The sequence below is a fragment of the Euleptes europaea genome, chromosome 11 (genome assembly GCF_029931775.1).
Source record: "Euleptes europaea isolate rEulEur1 chromosome 11, rEulEur1.hap1, whole genome shotgun sequence".
NCBI lineage: Eukaryota > Metazoa > Chordata > Lepidosauria > Squamata > Sphaerodactylidae > Euleptes > Euleptes europaea.
This window is the reverse complement of record NC_079322.1, coordinates 73455610-73473380: the sequence shown is the minus strand read 5'-3', so window position 1 is coordinate 73473380 and position 17771 is coordinate 73455610. Positions and strand designations below refer to the sequence as shown.

General features: G+C 48.6%; 1 protein-coding gene across 1 annotated transcript; it reads left to right on the top strand.

Moving 5' to 3' along the window:
* Positions 1 to 2955: 2955 nt before the first annotated feature.
* LOC130484229 (solute carrier family 22 member 13-like) lies at positions 2956 to 17522 on the top strand. The gene is made up of 10 exons (XM_056857130.1): positions 2956 to 3342; positions 4488 to 4591; positions 5946 to 6100; positions 7664 to 7832; positions 9942 to 10062; positions 10763 to 10857; positions 12479 to 12693; positions 13660 to 13768; positions 15820 to 16029; positions 17426 to 17522. Exons 1-10 carry the CDS (start codon positions 2956 to 2958, stop codon positions 17520 to 17522), a joined length of 1662 nt encoding a protein of 553 aa, XP_056713108.1.
* Positions 17523 to 17771: the final 249 nt, after the last annotated feature.

Here is a 17771-nt window from a genome sequence, read left to right as displayed (position 1 = left end):
TATATATGTTTGCATTATTTTGCCATAGGCGAACATGTGTCTCCCTCACCACCTTTCAAAGCAGTCAGTTTTTCCCCCCAGGTGAACTGATCTCTGTCGCCTGGAGATCAGTTGTAATACCGGAAGATCTCCAGCAACTACCTGGAGGTTGGCAGCCCTATCTCCAGGATCCCGAACTCAGTTCCCTTGGAGAGAATGGCTGCTTTGGAAGGAGGACTCTATAGCATTATACCCGCTGAGGTCCCTCCCCACCCTAAACCCCACCGTCCCCAGGTTCCACCCCTTAATCTCCAGGTATTTCTCAACCCAGACCTGGCAACGCTACTCTACCTCCAAATCTCCAGGAGTTTTCCAACCCAGAGCTGGCACCTCTACTAGGAAATCACATTTACATACTGTTCCTCTACTTAAAGACCAATGGATTCACATTCTAGCTGTATCTGAAGAAGTGAGCTGTGGCTCACGAAAGCTCATACCCTACCAGAAAATATTTTTGTTAGTCTTTAAGGTGCTACTGGACTCTTGCCCTTTTTGACTACTGCAAACAGACTAACACGGCTACCCACTAGGAAATCTGCTTTCTTCTTACTATCCCAGAGGCTTATCCTGACAGTAAATTCAAAAATGCCCAGTTCTTTCTCAGAACCTGGAAATGGTTCAGACATAAAAGATGGTGTCTTAGCTAATACTGCATTAACACATGCTGAGACTGAGGGGCTCCATAGCATTACAAAAATGACAATTGAGTAGGCTTTTTTAAATTTAGAGGCCACTCATAATCTGAGGTCCTAAACTGTAGCTTACATTAGGGTTGCCAGCTCCAGGTTGGGAAATACCTGGAGATTTTAGGGGTGGGGCCTGAGGAGGGCAGGGTTTGGAGAGGGGAGGGACTTCAATGGCAAAGAGTCCAATTGCCAAAGCAGCCATTTTCTCCAGGGGAACCGATCTCTGTCACCTGGAGATCGGTTGTAATAGTGGGAGATCTCCAGCCACCACCTGGAGGTTAGTACAGGAGCAAAACATACAACAAGGTGCAAAAGTGCAAACTTTATATGCTACAAAAATTCACAAGAATAACAAGGCGTCTATATGAATACACCAACAGTTCTTACTGTTGGTGTATTCATATAGTCACCTTGTTATTCTTGTGAATTTTTGTAGCATTTAAAGTTTTCAGGTTTGCACCTTGTTGTATGTTTCGCTCCTCTACTAAGTTCCTTATGTTTTGATATTGGTACAGTGGTGCCTTTTTTTCCTCCACCACCTGGAGGTTGGCATTCGGCAACCCTAGATTACATAGCTTGTGCATAAATCCAGCTCTGGTATGGTCACCAACCTCCAGGTAGTAGCAGGAGATCTCCCGCTATTACAAGTGATCTCCAGCCGATAGAGATCAGTTCCCCTGGGAAAAATGGCCACTTTGGCCATTGGACTCTATGGCACTGAAGTCCCTCCCCTCTCCACACCCCGCCCTCCTTAGGCTCCGCCCCTAAAACCTCCTGCCAGTAGCGAAGAGGGACCGGGCAACCCTAAGCTCTGGTCCTGGCCTACCATCTTTAGATGCTGAGGAATGGTATGTCACCCACTATCTTATTCTCTGCTGCCGTCTGCTGTTTCCTTGGATCACATTTTCTGCCACCTGCGCAATGTAGTTTTCTGACCTGCTTCAGCAGCCAGCTCACCCAGATGAAAGTATTTCTCATTGACGACTGTCATCCGTTTATTAGGACAACATAAGTTTTACTTCTTGCTCAGAAAAACCAAGATATGGGGTCACACTCTCTGCAACTGCCAGTAACTGCCATCCAAGTCTTCCGGGCGGCTTCTTTCTGTTGGATGCCCTTGCAAAGCTCCAAGGTATATATGTGAATGTTCTGCTGCAATAAGGTGTTTCACGCCCATTTTCTTGATAATTCGGTAGCCCTACTGTAAGTTAGGCCAGTTTTTATCTTCGTATTTATAGTGGGGGAAATGAGGCAGTCAGGCATAGTGGCTTTCATAAGTCCACCCAGCAAGGTTATGGCTGAGCAGAGATTCAAATCTGGTACTTCCCAGCTCACAGCTCAAGTTGTCGTGGGACACCCGTTCCTCAGGTTCAGTGCAGGAAAGCTCTTGAGCCTGCAACCCGTGAGCATATTGTTTAGTGTGATGTAAGTCAAATTTGATTCAGGACTTACTTCGTGGAGTTCAGCTGGTATGGGGATGAATGAGTGTGGAATCACAGCATATGCTGAATTCTTAACATAGATAAATGAAGAACTAATGCAGGATGACTCTGATGCCATTACATGCTTTGAAGGCATAGTTCAACTCCTCAGACCTCTGCTTTCTGATGGCAAACCTTCTCTCTCTCTCTCTTGGATAATTTTATAAAGCTCTCTCATTACTCTTCCCACTCATACTCCCAGGACTCAAATGTCTAAGCGTTTTACAGGTTCAAGCTCAATCTTGATTCAGACTCTTTCCACTCATCAATTGGAAAACCCTAGATTCTTCAGCCTTTCCTAATAGAAAAGGAGTTCCAGCCCCTTGATCATCATGGCTGTTGTCTTCTGCACTTTCCCCAGTTCTGCAATATGTTTTTTTTTTAGATTCAGCAACTTTAAGTCTACCCTGTGGGTTGGCTCCAACCAGCTTTTCCCATCAAGGGAATCAGAAATGCTATGATGAAAAATCACGGGACCTGCATGGACAAAAGATAAATGGGATGGGGGCTGCAAGAAGGAAAATAACAGGGCAATATTCAGTAAAAACCTGGCTAGATCCATCCCACCCAGTGATCCAACCCAGTATCCCGAGTGTGGCCACGCTATAGATCTCTTGTCAGCTACTGTGATAGGATGGGTTTCCTACATTGAATATAGAATAAAATCTGGTTTTATTGTCCTTTCTGATTATTTTTTTGCCGACCCTATTGTGTTTCAATATTAATTTCGGCCTTCAGGTGTGACAAAGATGTCAGTCACCGGTGAAGCCAAAGGGATGGAATTTGGAGACATCTTGAAGGTGATCGGGGAATTTGGGAGGTTCCAGAAGCTGCTGGTGTTCCTTCTCTGCATCCCAAACATCCTCACTGCCTTTCACTTGTTTGGCCAAGCGTTCATCGTTAAGGATGTCCCTCACTATTGCAACACAAGTTGGATCCGCAAGTTTGGCTTGAACCTGACCAAAGACCAGGAGCTGAACTTGACAATTCCCAGGAGACCAGATGGCTCTCTCGAGAAGTGCCGTATGTTCACTCCTGTGCAAGGGAGTCTTCAGTCGATCCAACTTAATTCTACGGAAAAATGCAGAGACGGTTGGGTGTATCCTGAAGGGCTACAGCCAACGCTGCTAACCGAGGTTTGTTCTTTACATTTGTTGTTCATGTAAGAAACTGCCTTATCCTGCATGTGAGCTTCAGTCTACCTACCTTCAAAAAGGTCGTGGACAGAATGGGGTGGGTGCAGAGGAGAGCGACGAGGATGATCAGAGGCCTGGAGACCAAGCCCCGTGAGGAAAGACCGAGGGAGTTGAGAATGTTTAGTCTGGAGAAGAGAAGGCTGAGGGGGGACATGATTGCTCTTTCAGTATTTGAAGGGCTGTCGCTTAGTGGAGGGCAGGGAGCTGTTCCTGTTGGCAGCAGAGGACTCGCAATAATGGGTTTAAATTACAGGTGGAAAGGTACCGACTGGATATTAGGATTTTTTTTTTTTACAGTAAGACTTGTTCAATAGTGGAATCGGCTACCTAGGGAGGTGATGAGCTCCCCCTCTCTGGAAGTCTTTAAGCAGAGGCTGGACAAACACTTGTCAGGGATGCTCTAGGCTGATCCTGCATTGAGCAGGGAGTTGGACTAGATGGCCTCTATGGCCCCTTCTAGCTCTATGATTCTACTTCAGTTCTGTCTAGGGTTGCCAACCTCCAAGTACTAGATGGAGATCTCCTGCTATTACAACTGATCTCCAGCCGATAGAGATCAGTTCACCTGGAGAAAATGGCTGCTTTGGCAATTGGCATTGAAGACCCTCCCCTCCCCAAACCCTGCCCTCCTCAGGCTCCACCCCAAAAACCTTCGGCTGGTGGCAAAGAGGGACCTGACAACCCTATACTGATCTTCTGACTGAGGGTAAGCTCCGGTGGTCTAGGTCAGGGGTGTTGATCTCCATCATTACGAGGGACGGATATGACATAAATGTCACTTGGCCAGGCCATGCCTCACCATCCCAGATTGAGGGGGGGCTGCCTCAATTGGCTTGTGGGCTGGATAAGAGCTCTCAAGGGGCCAGATCCAGCCCTCAGGCCTTACGTTCGACACCCCTGGTCTAGGCAGTAGGGGTTTATAATGATAATGATGCACGTTACGCGGAATGTCTCACAATAAAAAAAGGAAAAGCTAAAGCTGAGGAAAGGGAGTATGTGGCGCTGCTGTATGCAGAAGGGAAATATAATGTTGGTGCTGACAGGCGGCTCGATGAAAGGAGCATGTGTTCTTCTTTCCCCTTCAGTTTAACTTGGTCTGTGAACGAAAGTACTTGGGCGACATCTCTCAGTCCATTTTCATGGCGGGCATCCTCATTGGAGCTCTGGTCTTCGGGTTCCTGAGTGACCGGTGAGTCGATGCGCGTCTCTGTGGCGACCTGGCTGTGCTTTCCCCACCCCCGGGGGTTTCATGGTAGCGCTTTCAGTGGGTTATGTCTCCTCCCCGTTTCCCTAGTTGTTCTGCCACAAGCATCGTAATTAGGGTGGCCAGCCTCCAGGTCCTAGCTGGAGATCTCCCGCGATTACAACTGATCTCCAGCCGATAAAGATCAGTTCCCCTGGAGAGAATGGCCGCTTTGGCCATTGGACTCTATGGCACTGATGTCCATCCCCAACCCCTCCCTCCTCAGGCTCCACCTAAAAACCTCCAGCCGGTGGCGATGAGGGACCTGGCAACCCTAATTGTAATTGGTCCGAGAGCAGGGTGCATTGGCCTGAAAAGCTGAGCAGTCTGCTTTTCAGAGGGCACAGCGGCTTTGGCAGAGGGTGATGTGGAGGCAGGCAGCTTTTCTGCAGCAAATCATACCCTCACACAGTGCTGCTCAATGGAAGTGCATAAGCACATGAACACATGAAGCTGCCTTCTACTGAATCAGACCCCTGGTCCATCAAAGTCAGTATTTTCTACTCAGACCGGCAGCAGCTCTCCAGTGTCTCAGGCAGAGGTCTTTCCCATCACCTGTTTGCCTAGTCCCTTTAACTGGCGACGCCGGGGATAGAACCTGGGACCTTCTGCATGCCAAGCAGATGCTCTGCCACTGAGACCCAGCTCCTCCCCTTAAAACTTCCTAAGACTGCATTGAACACATGAAGCTGCCTTATACTGAATCAGACCCCTGGTCCATCAAAGTCAGTATTGTCTACTCAGACCAGCCGCGGCTCTCCAGGGTCTCAGGCGGAGGTCTTTCCCATCACCTACTTGCCTAGTCCCTTTAACTGGAGATGCCGGGGATTGAACCTGGGACCTTTTGCATGCCAAGCAGATGCTCTACCACTGAGCCATGGCCCCTCCCCACAGGGTGGACTGACATTTTTCAGGTACGTTCCAGTGTGGATTTCCTGTACCGTGTAGTGGGGTGGGACTAGACAAAGGCCTTAAAACTCTTTCCAACTCTAGGGCACTAAATAACCACTGTCTGAAGCTGAAAAGCAGCCATTGGTCCTCTGCACTTGTGACCCCGTAATGAGTAGGCTTGCCAACCTCCAGGTACTAGCTGGAGATCTCCTGCTATTACAACTGACCTTTTGCAATTGGACTCTATGGCATTGAAGTCCCTCCCCTCCTCAAACCCCGCCCTCCTCAGGCTCCGTCCCCAAAACCTCCTGCCAGTGGCAAAGAGGGACCTGGCAACCCAGTGGTAATGACGAGTTGAGGCCCGTGTTGACCTTCCTTTATGGAGTGCTTTGCATTTTCTTCCCCGCAGGATTGGGAGCAAAAGCACAATCTTGCTCACCCTTCTGTTGAAGGGCTCCTTTGGCGTCGGGGCAGCCTTTGCACCCAATTTGTACGTCTACATCGCCTTGAGGTTCGTTGTGGGCTCCGCTTTTGCTGGCATTTGTATAAGCATGGCGGCTTTAGGTAAGACTTCCCATACCTGAGCTTCTTTGGGAAGGGGTCGGCCTTGCATTCAAAAGGGACAGCCTCTGAGAATCCAATTTGTTTTCTTTTGCTGCTTTTAAAAATCTTCCATCCCAAACATATACAGTTTCAAGTTAGCACTGGTTTCACTGAAAAGGTTGGAAACTTAAATCATTCTGCTCTGCCGTCAGCCCTGCCCAAAGCAAGGTGAAGCATTCTACCTCATGTGAAGGATTGTAAACTGCCATATTACTAACATATGGAATTAAGGATTATCAAGTCTCCTGAGATGCAGGAGTGTTAGGTCATTTATGCATGGGTACTTTCACTTATGTTTGTCCCTGGTCTGTCTCGGTTGTTCCTTGGGGTTAACTCATGAGTTTTCCATCCATTAGAGATGACCTCTCTGCCAGCCCTCACAAATCCCAGGACTTCCTCTGTTAACCCGATTCTTCCCTCTCCCCTGAGCTCAGCCCGGGTGAAATCTCCATGCAGAAGGCAAAGTGTGGGACACAGAAGCTCGGTTTCCCTCACAGCCAATTACAGAGCAACATGTCAAGGGGCGGGGGTTCAAATGCTTCCTGGGAGCTCTTTCCTAGCAGAAGAAAAGCTTTTTAAAACCGAGGCTTGGATTTCTCCCCCCCCCCTTCCTTTCAGATTGCTCAGTTTTTTGTTTTTTGTTCTTAAGATGCTTTTTTATGCAGTAATTGGGTTTGGGGGTGGTTTTTCTCTCACAGTAAACCTGTGGTGCAGAGTGGTAAGCTGCAGTACTGCAGTCCAAGCTCTGCTCACGACCTGAGTTTGATCCCGACGGAAGTCGGTTTCAGGTAGCCGGCTCAAGGTTGACTCAGCCTTCCATCCTTCCGAGGTCGGTCAAATGAGTACCCAGCTTGCTGGAGGTAAAGGGAAGATGGTTGGGGAAGGCACTGGCAAACCACCCCGTGAACAAAGTCTGCCTAGAAAACGTCGGGATGTATTGTCACCCCATGGGTCAGGAATGACCCGGTGCTTGCACAGGGGACCTTTACCATTACCTTTACGCACGACAAAGGAAGCCAATTACAAAGCAGCATTTAAAGGGGCAGGGACTTTATTTGAGCTTAGAGACTGCTGGCGCATAGATTCCCGACAGGAAAGTGTGGGTCCAGCAAGATCCCTGTCTGACACTCTAACCACCACCCCACATTAGCTCTTCTTGCTTCAGCTGATATTCCTGATTCAGATAATGGCACACGTAAGTGGAGATTTCTCATCAGCCAGGGAAGTAAAGGACCAGAGTAAAATCCAGCTGCTCCCATAGTGCAGTTGGATGTTTTGCTACACCTGCAGCTGACCAAAGGCCCACTTTCTAAAAACACTTGGCGGGCACCAGGAAAAGTGTTGTCGGGAGGCATCGTGCCCACGGGCATCATTTTTGGGACCCCTGACTTACTATTTACAGCGTGTTCCTAAGCAAAGTGACACCCTTCTAAGCCCAGTTATTCATTCAAAATAACACTCTTGGTTGCAAACTGTCATGTCTTTATGTTCTTAGAGTTTATAATCTTCTCCAAACCCTTCTAGCTTCTGAGTGGGTCGGGGTATCCTACCGCGCCATTGCAATTATTATTCCTCAGTGCTTCCATGCTGTGGGGCAAATGGCCTTGGCCGGCTTGGCGTACGGCATTCGGGACTGGAGGCGCTATCAGATTGTCGGCTCTGCTCCTGCGTTCTGTCTCTTTTTTTATGTGTGGTGAGTGTACCAAAGTATCCGATGGAGAATTTGTTGGGGCTGAGTTTGAGGTGTGATTAAATACAGTGGCAATGGGTGACTAGACGTAATTATAAGTGATTATAATTAGGTATGGAGGGGACGAGCATATTCTGTGGTTCTGGGCTGCATATATTCTGTGATTCTGTGCAATCACAGAATTTGATCTACCTGACTCTGAGATTCAAAGCCGTCTTTTAACTTAAAAGTTCCTTATTGCTGTGAAAATGGGAAGTATGTATACAGTGCCAGGTGAAATCTCGGAAGCTGGCCAGTGGGTTGAATATAGGCTTACCAGGTCCTCTTGGTCCATGGGCAGGTTTCTTGAAGCGGGCGGTGCACGCGCATGCCTGACACGATGCTCCCACGCATCCGCACATCTACGTCACTTCCAGTTTACTTGGAAGTGATGCGGATGCTCTATGAATCTCGGCTGAAACTCTGTGGAAACCATAGAGTTTCCGTCGAAGTTGCTAGAGCGTGCACGTAGGCTCATTGTGCGTACGCCCGTGCACGTGGAGCCCGACAGCCCTCATCTGGTCAGTGGGCAGCCTGGTGGATTGGCGGGTTTTTACCTGCCACCACTGGGTACTTGGCAACCCTAGTTGAACCGATCATCTCCATTGCACATCTCAGTTTCTTGGCTCTCCCTGTGACTGTCAGTAGACGAAGAAGAAGAGTTGGTTTTTGGACCCCACTTTTCTATACCTTTAAGGAGTCTCAATGCGGCTTACAATCTCCACCCTTTTCCCTCCCCACACCTTGTGTGGTAGGTGGGGCTGAGAACTCTCTGAGAGAACTGTGACTATCCCAAGGCCACGCAGAAGGCTGCATGTGGAAGAGTGGGGAAACCAACCCGGTTCACCAGATTAGAGTCCGCCGCTCATGTGGAGGAGTGGGGAATCAACTCAGTTTTAACATCTGGTCTTAACAGCAAAGAGTTGCCAGACCACAGTTGCCACCCAGCAGGACACTGCAAGGGGCAGGTGCTTACCTTTTTGGTGACATGCCAATGCCATGACATCACTTCCGTCATGAACAGGAAGTGACATCATTGCCCTGGGGAGACTCTCCAGCATTCACCCCAAATTCATACTCCAAACTCGGTCCCAACTCATGCCGGAAGTATCTTCATGCTGTCAGGGCAATGATGATGCCAACCCAATTTCCCTGGCATTTCCCCCCAACTGCTAGGGTCGCCAAGTCCCCCCTCTCCTCCGCCGGGAGGTTTTTGGGAAACCGGCCTCTGTAGTCTGGAGATCAGTTGTCATTCTGGGAGGTCTCCAGTCCCGTACTGGGGATTAGGAGCGTTGGACCCATATGAACATAAGAAAAGCCATGCTGGATCAGACCAAGGTCCATCAAGTCCAGCAGTCTGTTCACACAGTGGCCAACCAGGGGCCTCTAGGAAGCCCCCAAACAAGACGACTGCAGTAGTATCCTGCCTGTGTTTCCCAGCGCGTAATAGAATAGGCCTGCTCCTCTGATCCTGGAGAGAACAGGTATGCATCATGACTACTATCCATTTTTTTTAGTAGCCATGAATAGCCCTCTCCTCCATGAACATGTCCACGCCCCTCTTAATAGGGTTGCCAACCCCAGGTACTAGCTGGAGATCTCCTGCTATTAACTTATCTCCAGCCGATAGAGATTAGTTCACCTGGAGAAAATGGCTGCTTTGGCAATTGGACTGTATTGCATTGAAGCCCCTCCCCTCCCCAAACCCCATCCTCCTCAGGCTCCACCCCGAAAACCTCCCACCAGCACCGAAGAAGGACCTGGCCACCCTACCTCTTCAAGCCTCGCAAATCGGAAGCCATCACCACATCCTGGGTCAGGGAGTTCCACACTTTAGCTATGCATTATGTGAAGAAATACTTCCTTTTACCTGTTTTGAATCTCTCGCCCTCCAGCTTCAGCAGATGACCCCGCGTCCTAGTATCACGAGAGAGGGAGAAAAGCTTCTCCCTGTCCACTCTCTCCATACTTTGCCGTTGTCCTGGGCGATCCGGCAACTGCCAAGATTCCCTTCACAAGGCTAGTGGCCCTGAAGGACACAGCAAACTAATCAACTTGTCCTCTCCTTTCCAGGGCCCTTCCCAGATCGGCGCGGTGGCTTCTGACAAAAGGGAAGGTGGAAGCAGCAAGAAAGGAGATCCAAAGGGCGGCACGGATGAATAAGCGCAATTTCCCAGAAGAACTGCTCCATCAGGTGTCAAAGGCTGAGATTTCTAACGCTCATTTTCCAAACAAGATTTGGGACAGAAGAAACGTAGTTTTGGGGGAGGCCTGTGTGAGGTGCTAAGTAGGGTTTTGTTGGTTTGGGGCATTCTTCTTTTTTGTGTGTTTTACTGACCTGGATAGCCCGGGCTATCTTGTCAGTTCTCGTCAGATCTTGGAAGCTAAGCAGGGTTGACCCTGGTTAGTATTTGGATGGGAGACCGCCAAGGAATACCGAGATTGCTATGCAGAGGCACACTATGGCAAACCACCTCTGAACGTCCCTTGCCTTGAAAACCCTATGAGGTACTGGCTTTGCCACTGGCTGGAGGTTTTTGAGGCAGAGTCTGAGGAGGGCGGGGTTTGGGGAGGGGAGGGACTTCAATGCCATAGAGTCCAATTGCCAAAGTGGCCATTTTCTCCAGGTGAACCGATCTCTATGGCCTGGAGATCAGTTGTAATAGCAGGAGATCTCCAGCTAGTACCGGGAGGTTGGCAACCCTACCACAGGGTCACCTTTGGTCAGCTGCGACGTGATGGCAAAAAGGGGGAGGGGCAAAGCCAAGTTCTTAAGAAAACTGTTGACCTGAAATATACCAAGGTCATCATTATTAATGATAGTGTTAGGTCTGTATTGCACACCTTTAGTTTGTGGCTGATGTTTTGTCCCTCTCATTTTGTACCTTTTGAAGCTGACGCCACAAAAGAAAGGCAAAGCGGGAAGCATTCTGGATATTTTCAGGAAGCCGCAGCTGAGGAAAATTATTTTGATTATGGCATGGGTCTGGTGAGTCTACGTCAGTAGCAATTAAAAACTGCCATGCTAACGTGTGGAAGGGTTACTGCTGTAGCTGTTCGTTGGTATCTGTAGAATGGGCAGAACCCTTACGTTCAACCCACGCCGTGATGTTTGGTATGACTTTGGTCATTTCTGCATGGGAGTTTTACCGGAGGTTCGTTGCTCGCTAGAGCACACTTTCCTATTGGGAATTTATGCAATGCAGCCTCCCCGGCTCAAATCAAGTCCCGCCCCTTTAAATGCCGCTCTGTAATTGGCTAATTTCACAGTGCTCATTGTGAAAGATAATCACCCGAAAACCCAACTGCCGCATAAAAAAGCATTTTAAGAACAAAAAACAAAAAATGGAGCAATCTGAAAGAGGGGGGGGGAGAGAAATCCAAGCCTTGTTTTTAAAAAGCCCCCCACTTTTTTTTGCTCAGAAAGAGCTCCAAGGTAGCAGGAAGCACTTGAATCCCCGCCTCTTTACATGCTGCTTTGTGATTGGCTGCTCCTGCTGCTTTCCCATCTGCCCTGAGATTTGAGCCGGGCTGAACTCACGTTCAGAGGGAAAAGTCGGATTAGCAGAGGTTTGGGAAGAGCTGGACATTGTTAGGGCTGGCAGCGATTTCATTTCTCGTGGAAGGAAAACAAGTGCATAATTCCAAGGAATATCCGAGTCAGACAGGAAGCGAATGTGAGTCCAGGTACCCATGCATAATAGGCCTTCGCGTGGGAATGGTTCATTATTATGCGGATAGTCTAGGGCTACCAGTTCTGGGCTGAGAAATTCGTGAAGAGTTTTGGGGTGGAGTCTAGGGAGGGCAGGCTTTGGGGGGGCAGGGACTTCAGTGGGGTATAATGCCCTAGACTCCACCCTCCAAAGTAGCCATTTTCTCCAGGGGAACTGAACTGTGTTTCCTGGAGATCCCAGGAGATCTCCAGCCACCACCTGGAGGTTGGCAACACTAAAGTGTACTAAGGTGACTTATGCGTGGGAGTTTTACCTGAGGTTCATTGCTCGCTAGAGCACACTTTCCTATTGGGAATCTATGCACCAGCAGACTCCAAGCTCAAATCAAGTCCCTGCCCCTTTAAATGCTGCTTTGTAATTGGCTTACTTTGTAGTGCTTACTGTGAGATAAAATTCCCCTTCAAACCCAATTGCCAAATAAAAAAGGGTTTTAAGAAGAAACCAACAAAAAAGGGAGCAATCTGAAACGGGGGAGAGAAATCCAAACCTTGTTTTTAAAAAGCCTTTCTTCTGCTCAGGAAGAACTCTGAGGAAGCAGGAAGCATTTGAATCCCTGCCTCTTTACACACTGCTTTGTAATTGGCTGCATGCTTTCTGTGATAGAAGCCAAGCTTGGGTATCCCGCGCTTTGCCTTATGCACAGGGATTTCACCTGGGCTGAGCTCAGGGGAGAGGGAAGAATTGGGTTAACGGAGGAAAGGGAAGGTCTGGGATTTGTGAGGGCTGGCAGCGGGGTCATCTCTAATAGAGGGGAAAGTCATGCATAACTCCAAGGAACAACCAAGACAGATCGGGGGTGAATGTGAGTGAAAGTACCAATGCATAAACGACCTAAGAATAAACTCAAGACCAAGTTGCATTTTGCTTTGCTCTCAGGTTTGTGGACAGTATGGTGTACTATGGAGTGAGCTTTCATGTTGGGAACTTCGGCCTGGACATCTACATGACCCAGCTGGTGTTCGGAGCCGTCGAAATAATAGTGCGCGTGTTCTGCATCTTCCTGCTCCAGTGGCTGGGGCGAAAGAAATGCCAGGGCGGCTGGCTCCTCCTCAGTGGAGTCATATGCATCATCATCCCTGCAATTCCAAAAAGTATAGTTCTCCTTGAAGTAAAAGGCAAACTTGGGAGCTGAGGGACATTAGAAGGGTGGCCAACCTCCAGGTACTAGCTGGGGATCTGCCACTATTACAGCTGATCTCCAGCAGATAGAGATCAGTTCACCTGGAGAAAAAGGCTGCTTTGGCAATTGGACTCTATGGCATTGAAGTCCCTCCCATCCCCAAACCCCTCCCTTCTCAGGCTCTGCCCCGAAAAACTCCTGCCAGTGGTGAGGGACCTGGCAACCCTACCTTTCTTCCAAGGAACTCAGGGCAGCGTACATTGGTCCCTGCTCCTCCATCCCACCTGCACAACCACCCTGTTGAGAAAGTATAAGTGGCCTGAAGTAGCCTAAGGTGGTAGATAGCTAGGGTTGCCAACCTCCAGGTGGTGGCTAGTGATCTCCTGGGATTACAACTGATCTCCAGGCGATAGAGATCAATTTACCTGGAGAAAATGGCCACTTTGGAAGGTAGACAGTATGGCATTGTACCCTGCTGAGGTCCCTTCTTTCCCCAAACCTCACCCGCTCCAGGCTCAACCTCCAAAATCTCCAGGTATTTCCCTACCTGGAGCTGGCAACCCTTCGTAGCTGAGCAGAGATTTGAACCTGTTTCTCCTGGATCCTAGTCCTACACTTTAACAACTGGATCACACCGGCTCTCATTTCTGGTTGTGAAATTAGGGCTGCCAGGTCCCTCTTCGCCACCAGCGAGAGGTCTTTGGGGCGGAGCCTGAGGAGGGCGGGGTTTGGAAAGGGACTTCAAGGCCATAGAGTCCAATTGCCAAAGCGGCCATTTTCTCCAGGTGAATTGATCGGCTGGAGATCAGTTGTAATAGCAGGAGCTCTCCAGCTAGTCCCTGGAGGTTGGCAACCCTATGTGAAATGGTGGCAGATTTTCAGGAAGGTGATTGTGGGTGATGTCTAATTTCTTCCCCTGTGGTGTATCTTTGCCCAGCTTTCCCCGTCGCCAGGACCGTGCTGGCTGTTTTCGCCAAGGCAGCTATCGGGGCTGCCTTTTCAACCACCTACGTGTTTTCTGTGGAGGTATTTCCAACAATTGTCAGGTGAGGATATTTTTTGGATATATTTTTTGGATATATTTCCCGCTTGGTTATACCTGAACCCTAGGGTTGCCAACCTCCAGGTACTAGCTGGAGATCTCCGGCTATTAAAACTGATCTCCAGCAGATAGAGATCAGTTCACCGGAAGAAAACCCTGTCCTCCTCAGGCTCCGCCCCAAAAACCTCGCACCGGTGGCGAAGAGGGACCTGGCAACCCTACCGAACCCCCATCCCTTCCAGTAACCCACAAGGTTACTGATTAATGAAGACAGAAGTTTCCTTCACAGTATATGATTGTATTCTGGCACCCTGGTTTCGGAGTGTGGTGATGCATGCATGCATGCATGCATTTCTGTTGCCACAGATGTAGAACTGCTTGGGTGGTAGTGAATACACCTAGGGTTGTCAGGTACCCCCCTCTCCATCAGTGGGAGACTTTAGGGGGCGGGGCTGGGGTGATCGCATGCGCAGCCATGCGAGACGCGATTACGGCACTTCCAGGGGATGAACCTGGAAGTGAGGTAATTGCGTTGCACATAGCTGCGTGTGCCTGACATGCCCACTCTGGAGCAGCTTGGTGGATTGGAGGGTGCTTGCCTGCTGAAACTGCCTGCCTGTGTGTGTGTGTGTGTGTGTGTGTAAAGTGCCGTCGAGTTGCAGCTGACGTATGGCGACCCCTTATGGGGTTTTCAAGGCAAGAGACTAACAGAGGTGGTTTGCCAGCGCCTTCCTCTGCAGGGTCGGATTTAGGTTTGATGAGGCCCTAAGCTATTGAAGGTAATGGGGCCCTTTATATGTCCAGCTGTCCTTTGTCAACAACAAATTGTCGCTGTTTTTTTGTGTTGAATATACGCTATATGGTAATTTATGGACCTAATAGGTATCTAAAGCCATTTGCACATAGCAAAATGTGTATTTTATCAAAGTAACTGTTGAACTGAAATACAATTAAGAAGAAGCATATTAATAGTGAAATAATTATTAAGCTCTAACTTAAAATGATTTTTATTCATAACAAACTTAATAATGCAGTGATATTTTAGGGAGCAGGCTAGCAGGCGGGGCCCATTACTTACATCATAGGAGCCTACGCAACACAAAACACTGTTGTTGTATGTAGGTTTTATTTTATTTGTTTTTTTATATTATATTTTGGAAATGTACATCGTTTTTTTCCCTTTAAATTTTTTGGGCCCCCCCAAGAGAGTGGGGCCCTAAGCTATAGCTTGTTTAGCTGATACATAAATCCGGCACTGTTCCTCTGCATAGCAACCCTGGTATTCCTTGGTGGTCTCCCATCCAATTACTAACCAGGGCTGACCCTGCTTAGCTTCCGAGATTGGGCTAGCTATACCATGCTGCCTTCCATCCAACCGCCCGCTTACCATCCCTAAATACACCCCAAATAAAAATTTTGTGGGTTTTAAAGACATTTTTCAAGAACAGTTATGATTTTGCCCTGTCAGTTTCACATCAGGAATATTCTTGATTAACACGTCTCCTTGATGTGTACGTATGTCATGGAGCTAGTGTGTTCCTCTGTCAGGATGCCCACCTAGGGTTGCCGGTGTCCCAGTGGGGGCAGGGCATCTTCTGCTCCCAGCTAGCATTTCCCATCACCACTCAGAGTGGCAACAGGAGAAAAATAAAATTAAAAAATGGCAATTGGGCCTGTGGTGTAATGTCTTCCAAGGGAAACCTGGAATTGGTGTCACATCTCTCTAGGAAACCTAGAATTTAGTGTCATACCTTTCTAGGAATCACTGGAAACTCTAGTAAAACCACGGAGTTTCCAGTAGTTCCTAGAGAGGTCTGGTGTCACATCTGGATTTCCCCTGGAAGTGATACCAGTCCTTTCAAGGAATCTCCAAAAACTCTGGGGTTTTGTCTATAGTGTTTCCAGTGATTCCTAGAGAGGCATGGCATCACTTCTGTGTTTTCTCGGAAGTGAGGTCATGCCATTGCTGTCAGCATCTGCCCCATGTCCCACTCCAGGTTTTTATGCCCACCCAATCTCAGCCATGACTTTCTGTGATTTGCTTCCTCCCATCAGGCAGACCAGCTTAGGTTTGTGCTCCATGACTGCCAGAATCGGTGGCATCATTGCCCCATTGGCCAGTATTTTGGATGAGATTCACCCTGCAATTTCGATGGCGCTATTTGGAAGTACGGCGTTGATTGGGGGAATCCTCTCCTTCTTCCTTCCCGAAACCCGGAACAGAGATCTTCAGGATAACACATCAAGAGCACCATGGAGCCTGCAGTCAGTTGCAGAAAAGCTCCAGCTAGAGGACTTTAGCTGTGAGGTACTTAGCATAATGGTTAACCTGAATTTGGTGATTTATGCATGGGAGTTTTACCTGAGGTTCGTTGCTCGCTGGACCCACTCCTTCCTGTTAGGAAGCTATGCACCAGCAGTCTCCAAGCTCAAATCAAGCCCCCACCCCTTTAAATGCTGCTTTGTAATTGGCTTACTTTGTAGAGCTTACTGTGAGAGAAAATCCCCCCCAAAACCCAATTGCTGCATAAAAAAGCATTTTAAGAACAAAAAACAAAAAACTGAGCAATCTGAAAGGGGAGGGGGGGAGAAATCCAAACCTTGTTTTTAAAAAGCCTTTCTTCTGCTCAGGAAGAGCTCTGAGGAAGCAGGAAGCATTTAAAACCCCACCTCTTTACACGCTGCTTTGTAATTGGCTGCATGCTTTCTGTGATAGAGACCAAGCTTGGGTGTCCTGCACTTTGCCTTATGCACAGGGATTTCACCCAGGCTGAGCTCAGGGGAGAGGGAAGAATCACGTTAACATAGGAACGAAAAATCCGGGGTTTGTGAGGGCTGGCAGCAAGGTCAACTCTAACGGAGAGAAAACTCATGCATAACTCCAAGGAACAACCAAGACAGTCTGGGGATGAATGTGAGTGAAACGACCCATGCATAAACAACCTTTCTCTACTGCTGAGGCTAACTTTGCATTTGCAGTTGATGGGTAATACAGACAAAGGCTTCATTAGGGTTAACAATCACTTGTTTGTGTTTCTTTTACCTGGCGAAACATTTACAAGCCCAGTTGCCACAATGAGGTTAAGCTTATTTGTGGCACATGGATGGCCTGAGAGAAAAGACCCAATCCTTTTTCATTGGGCAAAGATGCTACACCCTGGTCGCTTGGTGATTGTTATTTTCACTCACCAAAGGCAACCAGGGAAGTGGATACCGTATTTTTCGTTCCATAGCATGCACCTGACCATAACGTGCCCCCCCTCCAGCTGGCCGTTGGGGCGGGGAAAGCCGGCTCGCGCTGGAACGACGCGAGCTGGCTCTGTGCGCCCCGCCCGCCTCCCAGCTGGGAGGTGGGTGGGGGAGGCCAGCTCGCTGTTCCAGCGCACCCAGCCGGCTCTGTGCTGCCTCCCAGCTGGGAGGCGGGCGGGGAAAGCCAGCTCGTGTCATTCCAGCGTGCCCAGCCGGCTCTGTGCGCACATTCGCTCCATAACACGCACAGACATTTCCCCTCACTTCTGAGGAGGAAAAAAGTGTGTGTTATGGAGCGAAAAATACGGTAAGTGAACTCTTGCATTGATGAAATGTCAGCACAGGATAAGGATGCTGGATTCTGGGAGGGAAAAGCCCCTCTGTGATATTTAACAATATTCCTTTTCTTTAGCTCGAACAAGACAGTCAATGGTGTCCTTGAAAATGGACTAGTGGAAGAGGAAGTTCGAAGCTGGATTATGGAAACCACCAAGAATATACTCCTGTAGCAGCAACAGCAAATCCCTCTGGAGTTGAAGGAATGCCAGAATACCTAAGGAAAACTGTAATTGGCAAATGTTCCAGGCTTCTCTCTTGATTCTGACTCTCATGTATCAAAAGGTCGATCTCTCAACCCTGCCTGACCTGGTTATCACACAAGGAAATGCGTAGTCCAGCAGGTCCGGATTAGCCCAAATCAAACCGGGGTAACTCTCCAGTTCCACTATTTCCCAGCTAATTTACGGTAGCTTTCGCCC